The sequence below is a fragment of the Oreochromis aureus genome, linkage group 22 (assembly GCF_013358895.1).
Source record: "Oreochromis aureus strain Israel breed Guangdong linkage group 22, ZZ_aureus, whole genome shotgun sequence".
Taxonomy (NCBI): domain Eukaryota; kingdom Metazoa; phylum Chordata; class Actinopteri; order Cichliformes; family Cichlidae; genus Oreochromis; species Oreochromis aureus.
Window position 1 is genome coordinate 24,671,400 of NC_052962.1, and position 24,040 is coordinate 24,695,439.

The 24,040-nt window shown below is 39.7% G+C and overlaps 1 protein-coding gene across 3 annotated transcripts in view; it reads right to left on the minus strand.

Annotated features, from left to right (window-relative positions):
* The window catches only part of LOC116319444 (oxysterol-binding protein-related protein 10), a 93,104-nt gene that overhangs the window by 53,807 nt on the left and 15,257 nt on the right, over positions 1–24,040 (minus strand). For 2 of the 3 annotated variants that reach the window (XM_031738780.2, XM_031738779.2), the window contains exons 2-4: positions 22,655–22,830; positions 6,567–6,646; positions 3,048–3,116 (exon numbers count right to left, since the gene is read on the minus strand). In XM_031738780.2, coding sequence (XP_031594640.1) covers positions 3,048–3,116; positions 6,567–6,646; positions 22,655–22,830 — 325 coding nt within the window. Of the gene's footprint in view, positions 1–3,047; positions 3,117–6,566; positions 6,647–22,654; positions 22,831–23,124; positions 23,713–24,040 lie in introns of those variants that run through there. The other variant, XM_031738781.2, reaches the window with a different exon arrangement.

Genomic DNA, 24,040 nt, shown 5'->3' on the forward strand with positions numbered 1-24,040 from the left:
AAGCTAATCTAACGTGGTATGCGTTGCAAACAAACGTGGCTGCACAGAGAAAGACGATGTATTTATTCTGCACTTTCACTAGATTATCAACAAAGCAGGTTGAAACAGGACAAACTATTTTTCTAGTGGATTTTGTTTTAAAGAACTAAATTATTTCTCTATGAACCAATTTTAACAGCAAAACCTCACTTTTAAATTATCTTTATGTATTTGCGATTATATGGCACAAAATGAAATGGTAAAGCGCCATTCCACAAAATTTTGTAAGTTCAAAGTTAAAATTTCTGTTGAGATCTGTCCATAAATCTTTGAGTAATTCTGCACTCCAAAAAAAAAAGAAAAAACCCCACACACAAAGGAAAAACAGCCTAGTTACATCACTTGTTTCTGTTCTACTGCCCCTCATCACTCCCTTTTACGGCACACAAATAAAGTAGCACAACATTTACATGCTTCATTTTTTTAGCCTTTAGACCTCATCATGTCTAACAATGCAGTCTCTCTTTACCGGCCTCATGCTCACAGGCGTGTTTGTGAGTGGGACAGATATCCATTTATTGATAAAGATGTGAACATGTGTTTACAGGAAATGAAAGACACGCTTTCTAGCAGTAACCTCTGTTGCGATCAGTCCAGTCGATGAATGGTGGTGATGACACACATCATAAGACTGATGATTATTAGTTACAGCGCCAGACTAAAGCATGATGAAAGGAAATGGCCTGAAACTGATTAAATATCACATTTTAAAATGTTATTAGCTTGGAATATAGAGCAATGTGAATGCACATGCCTCAGTAAATAATAACCATCAGGTTTTCTACAAAGCCAAACCGAAATAGAAGGTTTAATCTTTTAACAGTGGCAAAAGGTTTACATGTCTCAGTGGTCGAATAGTGAGTTTCGGAGGATATCGGGGCTGGCTCTGGGTGTAAATACAGTTTAATCAAACAAAACAGGAAACAAAACAATAATTTTATCATTAAAAAAAAGAAATATGGACAATAATAAAGCTTAGCTAGGGTTGAAGAGTTAATGTATTGTCTTGCTGAGCGAATGTTCTTCACACTGAACTGCTTGTATCTTGCGTTTATAATGCTGACATCGAGGGGCAGAGAGGTGATGGCTGCGACAGCATCAGAATAAATTTACATGTAGTTAAGTGTAAATGCCTTTCTCCTGTGTTTTCTCTTGGCTCCGGGCAGGGCGGGAGCGGCACTCGATATGTGGAGGAGTTGGACCGGAAGGAGGGCGGGGTCTGCCGGGTACTGCCGGTTCTTTCTGACTTGGCTCTGTGGCTCCCTTCCCTTTGCGGCAGCCCCTGGGTCGGGCTGGCTGGTGTCCCACTTGGGCTTCGGATCTCTTTCTGTCCCTCGGCTTCTGCAGTATTGGTTGACTTAAACCGGATCTCCGTGTGTTCAGACTTTCCTGCATGGTTCTCACACAGCACGCTGGTGTTCTCAGCTTCTTGGTCTTTGCTATTGGTTATGACCAACTGGGGTTTCTGGACTTTTGAGTTCTCGTCACCTCATCAACACTCTTTGTTATTATGTTTGAACTGTGAAGACTGGGGTGTTTTTGATGGGGATAGAAGTGTTCTCATAGCACAATTTACCACACGGCCTGGTGCCTGATGCACCTTAGTTCAATATTGGTTTCCGGGTCTCATCATGGTGCTCTTTTCAGGGGTGTTGGTATTATGGAGATTACGGGTATAGCTTCACAAATGCACACACACAGACACACACACACACACACACACACAGACACACACAAAGGGGGATGGGAGGTAGGCCCTAACGATGTATCAGAAGAATATTAACTGACAGATTGCTATATTTGCTGACAAGTCTGTGTCTTACATGCAAACTACAGGCAACTTTGGCAATCTGCTAACAACCAAAGCAATCTCAAGGTGGTTTTCAGTGCTGCACCATATATTTTTGTTACTAATATCAACTAGAGACTATCAGCAACCTCCAGCAACCACTTCCCCACTGCTCCAGGATTACACAATTTTCCCCTAGGACTGATTTCAGGGGGTCTGTGACCAGTCTCTGACTGAGGCCTAAAAAGGACATGACGCCACAGCTTAGGGTTCCAAAGTTGCAACTGAATCAATCTAGAACAACCTTTCAGACAGACAAGATCAAGGCCAGAGATATCTGAGCATAACGCACAGCACCACATTGGTCCAAAAAGTGGCATATCATCGCAAACACTTCATAAAAACTGTCATTAATTCACATTAATTAATTTTCTCCAGCTCAAACGATATCTGCACTTACCTCCTACTGATTAGAAGCATGGCACACAAGCATATTATTGCTCTACTTCAAAATAAAAGCCATTTTGACTGCAACTTTAATGGATCAACATCTTTTTCCATAAAAACTCACAAGGAACCTAAACCATTTGCCTCTGTTTGTAATAAATCTTTCCCGACATACTTTTTGTGTCACAGAGGTGAGTTATCGGAGATGTGGCTGCGCCTCCACCGCCAGCTGCCTCATCAACGGAGTGGCTGCGATAACGATCTGTGAGGCAGACAGCGAGGCTCAGGGACGGATTAGACCACAGCACTGCGTACAGTAATAACAGCTGCTGCCGTGGAAATGCCCCGCAGTCACCGAACGGGAACAAAACGGCTACTCAGCTCCACAGGCCAGAAGGGAAAAGAGTGATAGAGCGCATCGCCTTTCCATTTTTTCCTTACTTATCCAATTTTCTCCCATCTTTTGATTGCTTTTCTCATTATGGCCGAGCAGAGTAATTGGAATCCCCCCCCGCTCCAGCTGTGCAGCGGTTTGATGTGTTGAAGAGCTACATGTTGAATAAGCAAGTTGGCAATCAGGCAACATAATGAGGCTGTAAACTATTTAATTATTGAAAAAGACCCACAAAATCTGGATTTTGTAAGGAGCTATATGCAGTGGACTGATATCTACGCTCGAGGAACAACAGAAGTTTTCTCTCTCCTGGTTTAACATCTGGCATTTGAAGGTGAACCTGTGTGTGTGTGTGATATTTGTCTGTCATTTACTCACCAGCAGCTCCTGGCCTCCTCCTGCTCTTTCCACACTCAAGTGTTCATCTGAGCCCTTTAGCTTCCTCACCTGAAACAAAACACATAAAAAGTAAAAAAAGAAGAAAAACTATCTGAAAAAAGCAGCTGCTTCCAAAAAGCGAAGAACAGTTGAAAAAAATGAAGAAAAAAAAATAAATACAAATTTCATCTTAAAGTCATCTTTAAAATTCTGCAAACTTGGTATGCAAACATGGTGAATACATACACAAGTATTTTTTTCTATTTATGAAGCTAAAGTGAAAAAGATGCCAGGAAAATCACTACACTTAAAATCGTTGCATTACAAGTAAAATATTGTGGTGATTAAAATGTAAATCTAAAAGTTTTTTTCTTTTGTTATCTCTTTTTATCCTGTAGGCTTTATCTATGTTCAGGAATATAAGTTATCCAGAAGACCACTCAGCAACCCCCTGGCAATGTGTATCACTGGTGGGTGTCCTTTCCTGTGGGTTGATGGATGATGTCGGTCGCAAAGATGGTACCTCAGAATACTTTGGTATCTAGCATTTGACCATAGCTTTCATAGAAGATCCCAACTTGTTTGGAAAACAAGGAGTGAAGCCCAAAACAAACCAGAAAACAGAAACCTCACCCTCAGAGTAAAAGTTGTTACCTTACTGGTGCAATCAACATATTTTAAAAGGCACAACTTTCGTTTTGAAGTTGGACATTTTCCATTTCTGGTTTGCATCACACTTTTTTTTTTAAGTTTCGTCACAGTTTGCCAAATATTCTGATTAATTTTATATTGAATTTCATCAAAAAGGGGTACAAGGTTCTGCACCAAATGCTGTACCAAAAGCCTTTGCTAGCTAGCCATGTTTTCACACATCTTTCACATGAATGGAAGATGCTGTCTTGTGTGCAAACACTCCCCAACTACTAGTCAAATGGTAGTGATGCGAAACAGAGACCGTTTCCCTTCAAAGTAAAGGTTGCACATTTTGACACTTGTTGTTTGCAGGGGTAAGGCCAGACCTTTACTTTGAAGGCAAATGTTTGAAGTCCACGACTTCCATGCAAACTGCCGGTGATGTCAACAGATTGCTAGATACCAAAGTAATCACAAGGATTTCTTAGCTGCAGCCCCCTCTTTGAAACGGACTTTACCCAGCAACAACTCGCCAACCAGTCGGCAAATGGGCAAACGGAACTTGCCATACGTTGCTCTCTAGGCCTCTGTGACTAAGACCTAACACAAAGAGGTAACTCAAAAGATAAACGCTGTCAACTCTACATATTCCAGTGTTACAGTACCAGTTAGTGATAGCCTCAAACAAGCTTCTCCAAACTAACAGTTTGTACAGATGTTCATATAATGAGTGGCTAATACCATTAGCTCTAAACTTTACTCTGGTTCAACAAGAACCAATCAGCTTGTTCATCGCTAACTGCCCCAAAAAACAAACAATGAAGTACATTCTGAGTAACTGTAATCTGATGCAAAAACCTAACTTTAATACCAAAAGTTTGCAGAAGAAATAACACAGTTTGGATTATTTCTCTTGTTCATGCACTGCTGATTTTCACACTGTCACCACCGGCTGTGGAGCTCCACAAGGAGCTCTATAACAAGCCTCATTCTCCACTGGATCAGACGAATGGGGATACACCCCACAGAGATACAGGCAGCACACACACACACACCTACACACATAGACCTAATCCCTTGACGACCACACTAAACCCCCCAATGAAGCAATGGCCCAAACATTAATCCATGAAACCCATATTTGGAAAAAATACAGTTTTTGATGAAGGTAGTTATAATGCACCCAACTCAGTAATCCATCTGGAGTAAGCATACAGAGATAAGAAGAGGACAGTGACGCCAGGGACTCTTAGCTGCACATGCATCCTTTATTAAAGCAGCAGGAGCGCACTACTATACGACAATTCCCTAAATCACTAAATCAAAGGAAGGACTAAAAATATTCTCAGATTAATCAGCAGGCAAAGTTTCACAAGACAGATGAGATGAGTTGGGCAAAGGGTGTCAGCCTCACTTTTGTTGCCGTTTTCATTTTATTTCCTGCGCACATTAACACATTTCTGTATGTTTCGCTCACTTTCTTTTTCATATTATTTGTTTCCTTTTAGAATCAGTCGCTCACAAAGTCAGAGGCACAGAGTTCATCTGGAAGCGTAACAGTACTTGTTGTCAGCAGAGATGTGGCATTTATCTGGATGGCATTTAATAAAGTCTTCTGACTGCAGATTTGCTCACTGTGATGAGCATTCATGGAGCGAGTGCAAAGAAGAATCGGAAAATGTAACAAACCTCTGTAAATCACCTGAAAGAAGATGACACGTGCAGTGTGTCGAGGCTAAAACTATTCAGCACTATTACTTTCATGTCATCCGTTTCAGTTTGTTTCATCACCATCCAAGATCATTAACTTGCCCCAAAATGTCAAATAAGTTCATTTCACAAGAGCCAATGTACTATACTCACTTTGAAATTCAGGATGCAGCCGGAGTTCATTGTTGTTTTTCCTGCTATAACACAAACGCTTTGGGAGGCTATAACCCAATAACTCTTTGAAGTCACTTGTTTTTTGTTTTTAAAGAAGCGGAAAAAAGGATATTTGAGTGCACTATGACTACAAATCAATGACAGGAGGAAATAATAAAAACAGTAGTAGCTCATCTGGCTCACAATCCATAGCAAGTCACTGGTTATTGTAATGTGTGAAGTGCTGAAAGAAAGATTTTATTGTTCTCCACTGAAGTAAAAAAACAAAGCAAAGTATATTAGCATAGCATAGCATAGCAGTTACACATAACAGGAACTACATGTAAAGGTTTAGACACAATTAATCCATGCATAATTTAGTTATTTGACCAGTAGAGCTCCACTTATTTTTGTAACTGAGTTATAATGTGCACACACGGCTCCTGTGAGACATCACTCAGCAGGTCAACAAGAGGAGAATGACAGGAGAAGAAAAAAAAATGAGGAAACAATACTAGACTGTATCTTGTGATGGGTTGTTAATTAAGAGACCAAAGAGATTGTGCCATTTAAAACTTAAAATGACAGGACTAAATCTGTCACTTTTCCATTTACTCAAAGCCAGCCGGTTAAAAGCAGAATAGAAAGAAAGAGGCAGGAATTCCTTTAGGTACGCTGCACAGAGGTTTCCACCTGAGGAAAATCCTACTCCTGTTAAAAATAAATAAATAAACAAAAACAACAAAAAAAACTTTGTACTGAACCCAGTATGAGTTTGCAACAGTATTCTATTTCAGGCATTTATAAACAGACACACAACAGAACATTAATCTCGAGGGAAATGTCAAGGTTCTCTGCTGACTTATCTTCCTCAGCAACAGACGCCAAGAGCTTAGACCAGGGTCATGTTTATAACATGTTTCTCTGTAATAGAGTGTGTGTGTGTGTGTGTGTGTGTGTGTGTGTGTGTGTGTGTGTGTGTGTGTGTGTGTGTGTGTGTGTGTGTGTGTGTGTGTGTTTTACCTTGGCACTGCTGTCAGAGTGACGTCTGGCACATGCTTGGAGCTGGCTGATCCAAAACTGCTGCTCCTTGGCATCAGAGGCTACAGAAAAACACACACAGAACAAAAACGAATTTAAAAAATTAAAACCCATCAACCTCCCATATGCTCCTGACTCGACTAACAAACTAGTGCACGAGTTCAGGTGCCGATCAATACACAGCTATAAGAAAGCCTTCAAGTGTCCACATCCACCGATGGTTAACAAGCACTTATTATCGGCATGAAGTGATACAGAGTCATGGCTGGAGAGGGACTTTAAAATGAAAGGTTCAAGACACTGAAATGCAGCCCAAACCACCACAGAGCCTCCACCATGTTGATTTTAACCAAAAATATCAAATTGATTTTCACTCCATTCAGTCCAGTTCTTGTGTATTTTGGTATACCTTTGGTAAACTGTCTTAGTCTAGACACAACACTCGTCCATCTGCCTTTTTTATGCTTGAATAATTTATAGATCAGTGTTAAGTGGCTTAAGGATACATTGCAGTGAAAATGCCCAGGTGCAAGCACTGGAACCTAATCAGCCTTTGCTTTAATAAATAACCATTTCAAAACTTATTGACTAATGAGCTAATGATTAGTAAATCATCCCAGATTTATCTGTTATCTATTTACTCACGTGTAAATAGTTTTAGTGCCTTCACGGGATGAGACCAGTAGATCAAATCCAAGTGAAACTACACAGTGACTAAGGGTGTAGCATCAAACACAAGGCAAAGATGTTCCCGCACATATTTTACAGTGCTTCAAACAGACAACATAAACAAGTTGGTTTTATCTTCTTTAAACAACCAGCAGCCTTCTTTACTTTTATGTTAAATCAAAATTCTTAAGCAAGTTTAACCAAAGACTTAATTAACCCCAAAAGGCAGAAATGAGTCCGTATGCCACAAAAAACAAACAGCAGAGAATAAAACAGCCAACAGACAGTTAGCTTAGCTGAGCCTCGTTCTGCCCAAAGATTAAAAAAAAAAAAATCAGCCTACTAGCGCCTCAAAAGCGAACTAATTAACATGTTTCATAGGTTTCATTCTCCAGCTGTGGCACTGAACAGTGTACTGGAAAGTAGCCACGCACAAATCCCCACATGACCCCGTTACACTTTTCGATTTGTATGGATCAAACATGTTAATCAGTGGTGCAGCATAACACTGCAGAGTTATGCTCTTTGCTTTCCAGGCTTTTTGCTAAGCTAAGCTTAATGGGTGTAGCTACAACAGAGTTCAGGGTACACAAGTGTAAAATAAATAAGGATCCAGATCAGGGCTTGAGATGGAGTCAACCAGCTACTGCTTTAAGCTACAAACTTCGCCAAAGGGCGATGAGGGCTGCAAATGAGGCATCAATGAGGTCAACCTGCAGGATGCCAGCAATCTCATTTGCTCCCGAATGATCACTGAACTTGCTGACTGTGTTCCTGAATATTTGATCGTGTTACTTTCTGAATGATGTCCTGAGGGCTGCTATCACATTTGAACCTCTTCATTTTCCTGTCCACGCCAAATTGAACACTCAGTATTCAAGAAACACCAGCAATTCATTCGGCCACTTTGCGAACAGCACACAAAGTGGCTTGATACGCTCAGCTTGCATGTGGTTTTCATCTTGGCACAGAGACAATCCAGCCCGCTATCCAAACACAAACCGCCAGATTTGCTGACTAATGCAGTGAGCCGCAGCCTCAGGCTGGAGAAGACGCTGACTGTCTGCTTGCTTTGACCTCTTCCAGGGCAGAACGGAAATCCACCTGATCTCATTTCACTGACTAATTATTAGAGAAAAAAATAACTGTGATGGCACTGATAAAAGTAAAGTTTAGACAGCAGGTCAACTCCAGCTGGAGTACAAACAGTAGAAAAAAGCTTTGATGCACGCAGGTCAGACGTCATTATGCACTTCTTTATAAAGTAGAACTGCCTTAAAAACCATTAAAACACAACTGAAACTTCAGTTATGACTTTATGGAACTGGGGTGCACAAAATAACTTGCAATAAACAAAAAAAAGTTGGGCTTATCATTAAAAACATCTGTAAATACATATGTGACCCACTATGCCATAAAATAAACACACTTATTCAACATTTGGGCCAATAAAAACTCATATGACTGTGACGTATCACATAAATCTGTTGTCCATCACTCACTTTGATCACTTTTCTCAGGATGCACTCGGTACACACTCCAGCTGCTAGCATACCTAGCTAGTGACAACAGATACATTTTTACTACTTTATCAAGTGGAGCTAAGCCCAAATCAGCTGAACTGATCACAGTCATCTCAACTTTGGTTTTACAGCAACAGAAAACAAAAATGTGTCACCTGTCTTTGGGCGCTAGCTAATAAAGCCATGAATCCTAAGCTAAAGCTGTTTTTCATCACAAAGCACCTGGAGCTTAAAGACCATGTACCGTGAAACGTTGAAGAATACAAGCTCAGGAAAGCAACTTTAGAAAAAGCACATATTTTGTTTTTTGGCAGCTGAACAAATTGCAAAAAGTAAGCAGCCACACTCAGCTGGACAAGAACATATTCTTCCAGCGGCGGTTGAAATGTGTGAATTTGTGCCTGTGACAGAACCAGCTAGTAAACAAAGTTGCACTGCTTGTGAGGAGGACTGCGCTAACATTCACTCACAGCTGCTAGATAGACTGTGCTCATATTAGCACTTTACAAAACAAATACTTCTCTCAACTGTTTTGGTGCAGTCAAGGGGACAATTTGTAGAGCTTTCTGTTCTACAATCTTCTGTTGTTTAACTTTGGTGAGTCTGCGTAATTATACCCTCACCTTCCTGTCCTCAGCTGATAAGAGAGGCACCTAGTGTAGTCTTCTGCTACTGTAGCCTATCTGCTTCAAGAGATGGTCTTCTGCCTACCTTGGTTTTAACAAGTGGTTACTTGAGTTAATGTTGCTTTCCTCTCCCTGAAGAAGTCAATTTTCCTTTGACCTCGCCCAGAGAACGGCAAGCTCATTGGATATTTTCTTTTCTTTCGGGTCAGAGATGGTTGTGTGTGAAAATCACAGAATTTTCCTAAACGCTCAGTCAGGCCTGTCTGACACCAAAAACCATGCCACATTCAAAAATCACAAATCAACTTCTTCCCCATTCTGATGCTGGGTCTGAGGGTCATCCTGACCATGTCTGCATGCCTAAATGCACCGAGTTGCTGGCTTGTGATTGGCTGATTATAGATTTATGATATATGCTACTAAGCAACTAAATAACTAAAGTGGCTGGCAAGTGTGTATACTCACATAGCAGATAAAAATGGAAAGGCATAAAAGGCTAATAAAAAAGAAACATCTCCTTAGTTTTTATGCTTATTTGTTTAAGAGCCATTTCATTCTGCTTTCTGTTTTAATTATGCACGTCACACACAATTTTTAATTAAAATAATGCTGTAAAGTCTGTCCAGATGCCAACTTCATGAAAGAGTCCATCTGAGGCTCACAGCAGCACTTGGGAGCATCTTTGCGGAACAGAAAAACAGGAGTGGGACACCCAAAGTCTTTAGAAAATCCTCGCATGAATGAGCACAATAGGCCCACAAGACTTATTTATAGATCACAGCTCAAACACCGGTTCAGGTCTCCCAGAAAGATGGGCTTCATTCAGATTTAAACTACTACACTCAACTCTGAATGTTTTAGGTTCAATGAGCCAGAACAGCGAGAGAAAACAAACAGAGAAAGTTCAAACTGAACATCCCTCACAACTTCAAATGTTCTGCTGCCTTTAGTAACTCAGACTAAGACATAACTGTCAGAAGAAAAAATAAAATGCACATAAGCACAAAGTAAACTGAGGCATAACTAAAGTTTTTATTACTTATAAATCTCAGCTGAACCTGAAACAGAACAGCACTCCCACTCTGCACACGCTGAATTAAACATGTGTCTGAAGCAGCAGGTGCCAGGCTCGAAAGGTATGTATATTTATTCCGGACTGTTCAGTGCACGGCACTTGGTTCAGTGTAAGGTTTCCTTATTTCATGCCAGCCACTGAGCCAAAAACTTTCTGTCAGAAGTCTATTCGCGTTGGCACATCTGCAGCATGAGAATAAAATTTCAAGATCACAAGCTCCAACCAAAATGCTCTGGAAGAGCAGCAGTCGCTTAAAAAATAAGCTATAGCATGCCAACAGGATTAGCGCTGACATCTGAACGAACGCTGTGCCAGTTTTATTAAACACGTACAATGTGTGAAGTCATGCTACACGTTCATTTTCACTTTTAATCAAACTTGCTCCTCAGTCAGAAACTGAGGCTTCCAGTCTCAACCCAGGCTCCCAGGAGGTGCCAACTAACTATTTCAAAGGCGATGGATGTGTCCTCAGTGCTGGCAAGAGGAAAATGCAGCAGTGGTTTGGGCAACTGTTAACCTATTCCTGGCGTTCTGGATTTACTGGTTAATCTCATCATAGTAATACAAAAAAAATCATTACCTTCACCAAGGCGGCTTGTTTTTGGGGGGTGTTTGCATCCATGCCATTTTGTCTGCCAACACAATAGCTCAAAAAGTTTTGAGTTAATTCTGATAAAACTTTGTAGGTGTAGTTTAGGTGTAGGTGTAGAGTGGGATCATGTTAACAATATATCGAAATTTGCCAGACATCCACTAAGGTGTTCAAGGTCAACTGAATAATTTATTGATCACAAATTGACAAAAAGGCTCATAACTTAGAAACTGATTCTTACAAGTGTGGTGTGTGTTGTCAACAGACAGAAAGTACTGTGTAAGGATTTAAAACATCATGTGATATTTGACCTCTGAGCTGATCTGATCTGATCTGAAGGTCAAAGTGATAATCCTTTTTAAAACTATGCTTCTTACTGCAGTTGTTTGTATTGAAAACATTCATTTATATGGGGAATGACATACGGGAATTCTAAATATCTGATTATTTGGGACTTCTGACCTCTTCTTCAAGGTCATATAAGGTAAAACCGTAAGAACTGTAAGAAATTATACTTGTATATGGGAATTTCATATGTCACATTATTGTTTGCATCAACATATCATCTCACTTTTACATTTGACATCGACGTTTTTGCCAGTTTGACCGAAACAGCATTGTCAAGAGAAAGAGAAATATATTGTAGAATAATGTTATGGAGTTTAATGTTATATAATATTCACAAATGAACACCTGTTATCCATCACCCACTTCTACATTATGTTTTAATACCAAGTACAATGCTATTCCCTTCACAGTGAATACTTCCCAAGAGTGAGTAGCCTTGGTGGAGGTTTGCGCTCTCGGAGTGATTCTGCCGCATGTAAAACCAGAAAAAAAGTCAAATGTATCTTCTTTAACTTTTTGTAACGTTTCCTAAAATTTCTAAATTTCAAGATTAATGTGCAATAAAGGCCACATTTATCGATTTTTGTTTAATTTCTATGTATTTTTAACTTGAAAATGTCAAACTATTTGAATTATTGTTGTTTTGCAGTGATGCAAATGGATAAATACTCACTTGTAGCACATTTATAAATGATTAAGCTTCGGGTACAAAACTGCACTGAGGTTACAAGAATCTGTTTATTGATCACAATCCACACAGCGTTATCTCCACAGGCCAAAGAAGGAAAGGTCACCAGCAAAACTAAGTGGGAAAAGTTTGCTGGCTGACTGGCAAGGACGCACCCCGCGGCTGTGGGTAGCTCTGTGAACGGGGTTTTAAGAGTCAAAATCAGAATATTTCAAAAAATTCCAGGAGTATAAGTGTTTTGTTACAGATGCTCACTTAAAATATAAATATGAAAGATACCAAACATAAGCTCAAAACTTAAAAAAAAAAAGAAATAAGTAAAACTAAGGCACTCAAAGTGAAACGCTAAATTAAAATGAAATATTCCAAAGCTTAAAGCAACACTACGTATAGTCTAGACAAGATATCACAAGTGAAAATAGTCCAGGTGTCATAATGCTGCAGGTAGGATTTCCTGTGATTGGCTGATTTCCTGTTGCATACATCATGGTTGAGCAAGTCTTGCGCTGATTGTACTCCTGTGGCTGTGCAACACAAAGAGTGTGGAGGATTGCCTAATACAGAGCATAACTTGAACAACATCTTCCTCTCTGAAACCTCCGTCAGAGAGTTTCCCCTCACAGTCGAGAGGTTTGTTGAATGAGGACTTATAGGACATCATTTATTTGCAGCTTATGCATCAGAAACTGTTCAGAAATAGTTTTGAGGGATGTTTACAGACACTGAAGTTAAAAGCAAACAAGGATTGCAAATACTGGAAAGTCCCGTTGTTCCTGATGACGTCATTGCTGATGTCTGCCGCATTTATGAAGCCAGGATTCTCTGTCTGCATTTTTCTTTATTTATACTTAAAACTAAACAGATCTTTTCTTATTAACAGTTTGCAGCACTGGAATGCTTTTGCTTTTCTGCTACAAAAGTAATTAAGGATATTCAGGCATTCTTGAATCTTTTCTTTGTTTTTAAATTCTCATTTCTCTGCTGTACCAAAAACTTCAGGAACTGTGATAGGAACATTATTCAAGTCAAACAGTGCATTTTGTGAGCACCATTAATCCACTACTCCTTTACTGGAGATTGGAAAGAAGAGTCATCAGTACAGGGGAAAAGCATCCCCTGATGGTTTTTGGGAACACTGGAAAATGTTGTGTTTAACAGAAGTGGGCTGGTTGTATGGGAGTGAAAGTTAGCAGGGTTCAAACTCCTCACACAGCTTTTTTTGTTTGCTTGTTAAATGTGTAAGTGAATGCAGCACCACTGAGAATTTCTGAGAATAGTGTAATTTTCATCACTTTGTACAAACACATTCATCTGAAGCAAACTGGACCCTAAATTAATTCCCCTTTGGTTCCAGAGTATTTTTGACAAATATAATCATCAGAAGATGTTTAAGTGGGGAAATGAGTGCAGCACTCTCCTTGTTAGGGAGAATAAAACAAGGCGGCCACATTTTATCATCAGATTAATGCGGTATTACATCATCACCCAAAACAACCAAAAAAAAAATCTTCTGAGATTTCTTTTTTAAAGTTAAGTTGAGATGTTATTATTGAGGTTGGGGTTATTTTAGTGCAGGAAGAATTCAATTTGCACTTGTCAATCACTTTCACTGCCAACATCTGCCAGCTACAGAAGGTCTCTTTAAGTGAAGAGGCAACTCTGAAAATGAGACATTCACACAAACGCCGCATTCGATGTGTGTTCTCCCACTGGGAGTGGCTGCTCGCCCCTGCAGGGAGCACACAGTATTCAGTCAGAAACACCTGTAACAAGCTGTCTTTCTGCAAAAAATATCCGGTAACAAGCTTCCCACTTTCTTCTTCTTGTCATCATCCACAGAAATCACTCACTCAGTCTAAAGGGACGACTTACCCGCAGATGAGCAAGCGCCTAAATCTGATGTTTATCTGTGATGTGCACAAGCACAGCTGTGATTATAGGTAATTAGTCATCTGTATTGAGCACCGGCCTTGCACCTGTGCATATGCTGACACAAGTGATATACATACAGTGCTGTGCAAAAAATCTTGAGTCACTCGTCTTTTCTTTTTATTAACATAAAGAAATGGGTGCAGAGATTTAATGAAGCATATCCAAATACACATGTAAAAACTGCATAAAAAAACAAAAACAAAGTTTGTAGGATTCTAACGAGCTGGGAAGTCAATATTTGGTATGACCATCTTTATTCTTCAACACAGCCTGAACTCTCTTTGGCATTTTTCTTGTAAATTTTTTAAGTAGTCTCCAGGAACAGTTGTCTAGGCCTCTTGAAGGACATTCAAAGCTCTTCTTTGGATGTTTGCTGCCTTTTGTTCTGTTGTCTGTCAAAGTGATCCCACACTGCTTCAATAGTGTTGAGGTCCAGGCTCTGGAGAGTCCACTGTGTGTTTTTCTATCCAGGTAGGTTTTTACTGCATTAGCAATAAAAGTGGGATCGTTGACATGCTGAAAAATCAGGCTGCTGACAATCAGATGCTTTCTTAATGGTATTGCATTGTCGATTAATATCTGACAGAATTATAAATGCCAAAGAGTGCCATCAATTTTGACACCACTGGCTGAAATACAGCCTTAAACCATAAAACGGACATTTTACAGATGGTTGTAGACACTTAGTGTTGTACCTCTCCCTTAACCTAATTTAATTAATTTACATTCATCACTTCATCAGACTTATTGCCACCGGTTTTTCATTTATTTCTTGTGTAATCTGACATACCTCAGCCTTTTCTCCCTGTTTCACTTCCTTAAGAATGGCTTCTTGACAGGTACCTTTCCACTGAGACCATTTCTCACTTTTAAAAAAATTACAAGAAAGTCTGGCTTGTTGGAGGTAACATGTAGAAACCAAAGACTAATGGGCTTTTGCCTTAATAAATAACCTTTTCTGAGCTGAAACTGATTGACCAATAAGTTAATGATTAGGAAATCAGTCTCAGTTCATCAGTTGTATTCTTGTAAATATTTTAAATCATGTAAATATTTGTAGCTCCATTACAACAGTCAGACTGAATCAAAGTGAAACAACAAATTGACTAAATCTTTGGTATTTTTCATTGGTGTAACTAAAGAAGGGGAAACCCAAAAAAATAAAATAAAAAAATTCCTTTGAAAATGACTGAAAATGTTTGATAAAGCAGCCACTGTCTAAAGAAAAACTTGTAAAGACCTTCAAAAGGCCTGGAAAACTACTGATTATAAACGCTTAATAAAAAAATATCAGCGAGACTGACTCACTGGATGCAAAATAGTACTGTAGTATTTATATAAGAGTAGCTGCCTCACTGAGGAGGATTACACTGATCCTAAAAAAATTCAGCTGGGTTTGTCTTGGAGGTGACACTGACAGCTCAATTCATGTGATGAATGCACAAAGTTTGCCCTGTAAAGCGAGAAGACTAACAGGAAAATGAGAAGCTGGACCGTGTGCTCATTTAAAACGAGCAACAACGGACACCCATCCCAGTCTGCGTGTCTTATTTAAAAGTCAATATCCATCCCACAGAGATGGCTGAGTGATATCTGAACATTACTAGGTGATCAAGAGAGAAGGAGAGAGAGAAAGAGAAACCTCCTTCCCACTCAATCATGGCACCACCACCGCCGCCTAATTACACATGTTTTAATTACAGCGTCGTGAAAGATGTTATTGGTTATGATAATGGTGAGTCTGAGGATTAATGCTTGGACGAGCAGTTAGATTTGATTAAAGTGCTGGGAAATATTACGAGCGAGGCACTTTAAACATATATTTTCAAGAAAATGGACGGGCTGACGAAGCCTGGAACAGAGGGAAGAGCTGCCAGGCAATTACAGTAACCAGCAACCAGCCTTCACTCATCAACAGAGCAAAATGACATTTGAACCCTGTGATTGCTCTTGCTAAAGCAGTTCCAGTGCATTATATGCAAAGAAACGTTGTTGTGATTACAGGCTAACTTTAGATATAATTGCTTTTTCTTGCTTCACACTACTGCACCTCACGATTTATTTTTTTTTGCACCAAGCAGTTCATTTTAATCTCCTACACTGAACAGAAAAGAGGAATTTGATGTCATCTTTAAACACAGTAAGAACATCCAATTAAGGCAAAAGTCGCGCATATTCTGATACAAAAGTTACTATGTGAAAGTGAACTGTGGCTGTTAATAAAGACAAAAGACTGAGTGTTCCCCAATTATTGGCACATTTTAATGATTTTTCTTCCTTAATGATCGCACCCTTAAAGGACTGCGACAGATGTAATCCTTTCCTTTCTTAATTCGCCTTAGACAAGTACCAGAGTAAAAATTTACTCAGTGAAAGTAGAAAAGCTGATCATGCAGTCTGTGTTTTTAAGCACCCCCCAAAGAAGTTTAAACCAAAGCCAAAGAAAAAAAAATATCAATGATGTGAATCTTCTGTTCCACCCCATCCCAAAGATGCTTTATTGGGAGCGAGATGGCTTCGGAGGTCATTTGTCTACACTGTAATTCATCGTCATGTTCAAGAAACCAGCTTGAGACTATTAGAGCGTTGTGACGTGGTGCGTTATCCTGTTGGAAGAAGCCATCAAAGGATGTGGCTTAAACACCACTAAGGGTACTAAGAGCCCTGAAGAAGATATCCTCCAAACATCATTACATCATCATCATCATCACCAGCCTGAGCTGTTGTTGCTCTTTCATGTTGTTTACGCCAAATTCTAACCATACCATCCAATTATTAAAGAAAAAATAAAGGCTCAGCAGACCAGGCGCTGTCTTTCAAAATATTTGTATTAATGAGCAGTTGAACTCTTGTACCTAACAAAGTGGCCAGTGAGCATGTATGATTTTGATGATCAAGGGATTCGAAATAATAAGAAAATGCAAAGTTTTACAACAAATAAGGAAACACAGGGACACACAAGGACTCATCAAGCTTATATTTGAGGTCATCTTCCAAAACAGTTCAGAAAAGTCCTGGTAACTTACATCCGTTTTTCACATTCTGAAGTGCAAGTTGGCTGTTAAACATTAACAGGCAGTGAGCTAAACATCTCCTGGCTCTAACTACATACACACCACATAAATGTGAGACTGTCAACGTTTTCATCTAGTTTTTGAACCAAAGCACCAAAATATTCCATTAAATACAATAAAGGGATGCTCTTTTTTTGATAACCTTGTTGCACAGTACCTTTGGACAAAAAAGCCCAGTCGCTTGGGTTGAACCAACATGAAGGATTTGGGAGGGGGAATATGATAACATTCACCATATCACTGGCATCCAGAGGCTGCAGTTTCACATCTGCATAAAGTGGAATGAGCAGCTCATTTCTGAAGCAGCTTAACGGCCCAAACGCCACAATGGCCAATCAATTTTTTTCCCTGGTACCAAGAGCCATTCTGCACAGACTCCCATATAAACCCATCAAACCCAACAGCAAAATTAAACACATTTACAGCCTGGTACAAAAACCACTTTTGGCCTATGAAGGTAATTTGTCTTATGTCAACTCTCAACTGTATAGCAGATGAACTTCCTTACCCATTCAAACTGTATTAAGACTTAAGGTTATGTGTAATTAGGGGCCTGTGATCCTCAGCACAGAGCACTTTTTTCCTCCTCGCGCTCACAACACTCATTTCAAAACAGTTCAACTTTTTGAAGACTCAACTTTTTGCTGCGACCGTAGCAATCAATCACAAAGAGGTTTCTGGTGCCACACTCACTTAGCCAGCAACCAATCACCAACGGTCTCTATGTGTCCGAGATCCAAGTTTTCAGTACGTGACATTATGATATTATTTTATTTATGTTCTTAGCAACAAACGTCATACAGTCTACTAACTCATACAGGGGAAAAGTTGCATCAGACGTTTCAAAATAATACTCTACAATCCTGTGAGTGGAGTCATGCTCAGCCTGTGCACTTTTTAAACGCAGTCGACAGTCTTCACACATTTTACACATTTTTCGTTAGCATATGGTCTAAATCAAACAATAACTAATGTCCATTTGCCCACAGGGAAGCAAATCAGTAAACACCCAATTAACATCCAGTGAAATTTATGCTGAATAAGTACAACAGCTGAAACCGTCCACAACTAACAGGGGCCATCCTGAGAAGCCATATAAGCCTTACAAATACTAATCAGACAATAACTCTTGATGATCGCTTTAAAACATTGCGTTTTAATTATACAGATGCACAATCAAAACTGTGCCAGGCATCCTAATAAGCTAGTTTGTACCCAGCTGACAAAAACTTGACCCTTTCATTGGCTCCCTGTCTCTGAGTCTTCATATGATAAATAGCTTAATTTTCCATCTCAGCGTTCAGACATGATTAAATTCAAGTCGCTCTTCACCTTTGCTTAGCAACAAAACATGCAGCTCTCCAGTGTCCTTACATCCGACAACGGAAGCACCAAGCCGCTTCAGTTTAGAGGCAGAAAACTCTCGGGCTACTGTATAGCCGTGTGAGAAATGCTACGGATTGTGTGTATCCAGCATCTTCTTACAGCAGCTAGGGAAAAGGGAAGCTGTTCAAAGCTCTCCTGTGAAGAGATATCATCCTGAGAATAAAGGTGGCATTTACAGCTTTGGACTCAGACCATTGGTGGACTTATACACTGCTTATCAGCGAAACCAGAAAGACTGAAAAATGACTCCTGACTGAACCGCAAAGTTCCCCCAACCCACATCCAAGTAGGTTTCAGGGGTTCCCATGGTAACCAATATCCACATCTGAGTATACCAGCCAATCTTAACTTCACAGACTACTAAAAAGCTTATTTGAGCCACTTTGTGACCTGCTGTTTGAGCAAAGTGAGCTTTTGCAAGTACAAAGTTTACTCTTTTATGGCCAATTTTTATAATATAATTTAATTTAGCAAACATTTTAAAGGATATCTTTGTCGCTGACCCCAACAACAATAACATCCACGCATTTGTTTAGTTTGGGGTGTTGGCACCAGTCGAGACAGGATTGCAGTTTTTTGGCAAGCATCTGAATGAGTCACTGGAAATAGAAACACGTCTTCTGTGAGCTACAAAGCCCAACTTCTTCTTTACTGTGGCATTATTGTTTCATTTTAGCTCGATTCACTGGATCACAGAGTTATTCCGAGAATATAGGCCAAGTTACTCTGATATCCTCCCCCTCAAGACTGTAAGGGGACATTCCAGCAGCTCAAGTGGAGCAACAATGAAAAAGGAGTCTCTCTTATTTAAGTGGATACAGGTCACTGAAAGCCCGGGCCTTTAGCACAGTAACCAGCTTAAGGATCATGTTGCGGCAATACTTCTTAAAGAGACATTTCACCTTTGTGTAATTTCACTTATTGAATGGCCATAGAAACATCATTTCTTATCTGGATTAGGTACACGTGCATGCAGACTCATTTGCATGAAAAATAATGACTATACATAGATGCAACAACACAGTTCAAATATAAATTGGGTTTGAATTATATTTAGGTAATCATCATTGTTCATTTTAAGTTGATTAGTTGTTTTTAACCTATATAGCCACTATTAAGCTTGATCCCTGCGGACTTGGGCTGTGTATATCATATCTCGATATCATCATAATACACATACAAATGTTTCCATGTTAAAATAGTGTCAATAGCAATATCTATGACATGATGATGCTATGTGTTTACGCTCCCATAGCCTGCACAACAATACAAGACCAGTCATGTCTGAGAGCGAGAGCAGCAGCATCACCCTGTGATGACGATTTAGCACCTAGGGAGTTATCAGAGGTAAGACCTCAGGAAGAGTGCGACGAGGTGGATGGAAGCAGCTGGTTTAAAAAGGTCTGACCCAACATGCCATCCCAGGTAGAAAATAGAAAACAAGTTTCAATTTTATCATGTGACAACATTGTGCAAGCACCTGAAACGTTACAAGGTTACTTTAGCTTGTGTTAAACTCTAATGCTAAGCAGTTCCTTTCTGCTTTTACTTAAAACTCCCATTGAAAAACACAAGCTAGGCTACTTTTATGCTTACACTGGACTTTTTCTGTGTCACTGTATATAGTGCTGTGGCACCTTGTGGCAATAGATTCACACTTTGAATTAAGCAGTCTGTCAGTCAGTGACAGTAGCTCATTGATGAAAGATGGATTTTGTTTCCACTATGAAATCCTACTGTCTGTCTGTTGCAATCGCCAGTAAAACCTTGTTCTGTCTATACATTTCCTTGAAATACCGTGGCGTAATCTTTTTTTTGAGGCCATATCACCCACCCCTACTGTGGACAGTTGTTTTTAATATCCACAACACTTTCCCAGAGGTGTGCTGACACCATTATTATATGTTTACAATGCACACTAAGAATGAGGGTGAGTCACCTCCTGACTGTAAATAAATAAATAATAAGTAACTTTTAACAAATTGAATCTCTTTCCCTTCAACCCCAACTGGTCACTGCAGATGGCTGCCAGAGGTTTCTTCCTATTAAGAGAGTTTTTCCTTCCCACTGTCGCCAAGACCATGCTTATAGGGGGGTCCATCCTAATCTCTGGGGTTTTTATCTCGATAATTTTAGGGTCAAGTTTTTTATATTAGAAAAAGGAGTTACTGTTGTTGCGATTTGGCGCTATAAAAAAGGAAACTGAACTACACTGAATTGAATTGATATAAAATGACAATATTGTGTTTTATTATCCACAAGGCTCAATGTCCATGTGGATGACACCGACTTAATATGGACTAAATAAATGCCATAGTCTAAACAATAATAAAGACTTTAAATGATTTATTGTGTCCAAATCTGTTCATGACTTCACACTTATATAGTTTCTAGTCTATCAACTAAAGGCTAGAAATGATAAGTCTTAAGTCTTGGACAGATTTAGTAAAAAGTCAGAGTAAAAAGGCAACATCAGGTCATACTGGAACTTCTGTAGACAGCACCGCTATCAATGAAATGAAATCAATAAATAATGGAACTGAAACTGTTTACTTTACTTACTTACGAACACTAGAACTGAGGGTCATTTTGATCTCTTGGCATTTTAAAACTTATGTAACTCTGTTAAACTAAAACTCTGCCATCTCACGACTTTCCCTAAAACGGGTTCATTGATCATATAATGAACTGGTGTGTGGAGTGTGTGGGATAAAAAAGAAAAAAAAAAAATTATGACCACTTACACATCGGGTGTCATTCTGACCCAATAGAAATTCATGTAAAACAGCAATTGCAGCATGCCGGGTTGCCTAGCAACATGGTTGTTTGGACACATTTTGATGTGAAGGCAGCTTTAACGTGAGCCAGATATAGCTAGATGATATTGATAAATAAATATATAGGGGACTGTAGTTGGATAAATGATGAATAATTACCGCCGAGCTGAAAGGGTCATGGCTGGGATGTTGAGCCGGGTCAGAGCGGAGGAGTGTGTGATGGAGCGCGTGGAGAACTGTAGCTGAACAGAGCAGAAAGTCCAGCATGTGTGGAATTAATCCGAGCAAATAAAGAGTGAAATCCAGAGCAGAACAGCTGAATCAGACATGTTTCATGCCTGAGGAGCAGAGCAGCTGCAGGTCTGGTGGGCGGAGGCAGATGAGGATGGTGTGTTGTACTTTTACAATAACTGATTTAGTGCACAGCGTATCTTTCTTTTTCTTTAGCCAACTGTGGGCAATGACCCGTTCAATCTGTGTCACAGAGAGCACTTTGTTTTTTATATCTTCTTTATTTTAGCTAAACTAATACAGCCCATTATCCAAAACTCATTTTTAACTCTTCTATAATTTCCTTCTTCTACAATAATTAAATGATTTAGATCTATTATTGTGTTGCTTGGTGTAATCTTTATTTATTAGTGAATTCCAGTACACACTTTAACTTTATATTCTGTAATGAAAAGATATAAATGTTTTGTTAAACTAAAAGTAAAAACTAAACCCCCAATTTTTCAAAGTAAGTATAAAAAGCTTTTTTTTTTTGTTTTAATTCACAAATTAACTTCTTGAAGAACTTGCTTCTTTGCACAAAACTGCTGTTGTTGCAGGATTGAGTCAAGAGCCACCACCCCACAGGAATCTATGGCAGTTGTAGTGTTAAATAAACACATCGCTCTTATTTCATGTCATGGTTTTTGTCACGTCGCGAACGTAACTCCAAGATTCCTCATCTCTTATCTGTTTCTTGACCTCTTCCAACTACTGAATGAAACACTGATTCAGATCAGATCTGACTCTCTGATAAATGCAGTTATTTCCACTGACTACTCATCTCTGTTTGCCTGCTGTGTGGATGTGAGCAGGTAGTGTTCAGGAGGTCCTCTATCTAGTGTTGCTAAAAATAAAATGCTCAGGCTTGAACCAAAACAATGAAGTAATACAAATCAAATAAGCAGAAAAATGTTCTCGAAAGTCTTTGCTCTTTAAGGAAAAACACTGCAGCTCGAATTTATGAGCCATCTATAAGCCGCTATTCATCCCGCCGCTCCTAGTATCTACACCGCACTTCACAGGAATCCAAAGTAAAACACACACACACCCTCTCACTGTTTGTTCTCTGCCGTATACGGGCAGCCTGAGGCCAGCGCGAGGACATACCTCTGAGTTTATACAGCTCTCCATTGACGGAGTTTACGATGAACATGTGCGGAGCCTCGTCGCTCGTCGTCACCAAGGCGCCGATCAGAGGCAGCGAGCCACGGGGCTTCTGGCTCTTCCCCTGCTCATTGACAAAGTACTGCAGCTGTCCCAGCTCTGGATCCAACACAAAATACCTGCACAGGAGGAAAAGGCAGAGAGAGAGAATGAAGTTAAGAAAGTAATGAACCAGAGAAAAAGACCAGGGAACGGGAAATGGAAGAAGCACCGTGACCGTTATCATCATCATTTTGTTTTATGTTCTCATTATCTTGTTTACTGGTAAAAACTTTTTTTTTTATATTCCTGCTACACAAACTTTTTAGGATGTGGAAGAAAATAGGAAAACAAGGCGGGGGACATGAATGTATGTGAAATGGAGCAAAAAGAGAGCTGCCGTAATAACACTCAACACCCTTAACATATCTCACCTCCCATGTAATGATGCCTGCAGGATATTATTCACCACATCTCTCTTCAGGCAGCACTCGTGAACAAAAAATTCAAAAAAATAAAAAGAACAGCCCTTCATTTACATTAACGCCTGCTTTCAGCACCATCAAGCCGGCAAGCTTGATTCCAAATTACTCACGGTAGCAATTAGCGCGGTCATCTTGAGCAGAACCCACAGCCCGAGGCGTGGAAATTAAACCCCACATTTTCTCCTTTGTGATTAATGAATCACATTCAATCACTGGGTAATTGAATCCCTCATCGCTGGCTGAAAGATGCAAAGCAAGTCAGGCACACAGAGGCAGAGACATTTCATTTCCTGTGGCCGGAAAGGATCGCGTATGACATTCAAGAAGCTGGCCCGTCGGCTCTGCTTAACACTTTGTTCTGGTTCTGCAGTTCAGCACAGACCACAGTGGCACTGGGTGGCTATGGCTGACCTTTTCATGTTTTTGCACAGAGACCTGAGGCAATAGCGGTTGTCTTTGTCTTGTTCATGTGTGCGTCTTTGTCTTGTGTTCGTGTTCAGAGGCGCCCTTATCATCCTCCTTTCTCTGAGATTCAACCTGTATTTAAAAAAAAAAAAAAAAAAACTAAACATAAAACTCTCCATGCACCATTACTGGAGCTGCAGTATTGATCAGCAAACTTAAGTGGACCTATTATGCTCATTTCCAGCTCCATATTTGTATTAATGGACTCAACTAGAGTAGATCTGCATGATCTGCAGTTCAAAATAATCTGATTTTATCCTACATTGGGCTGTGGTACATCGCCATCGAGTTCATCTCGGTTTTAGCTCCCATTCCCTTTAAGTCCACTCTCCTTTCAAGCCATCTTTCATCAGACTGGCTGCCCTTGCAAACAGAAAGTTTAAACATCAGCTGGATTTTA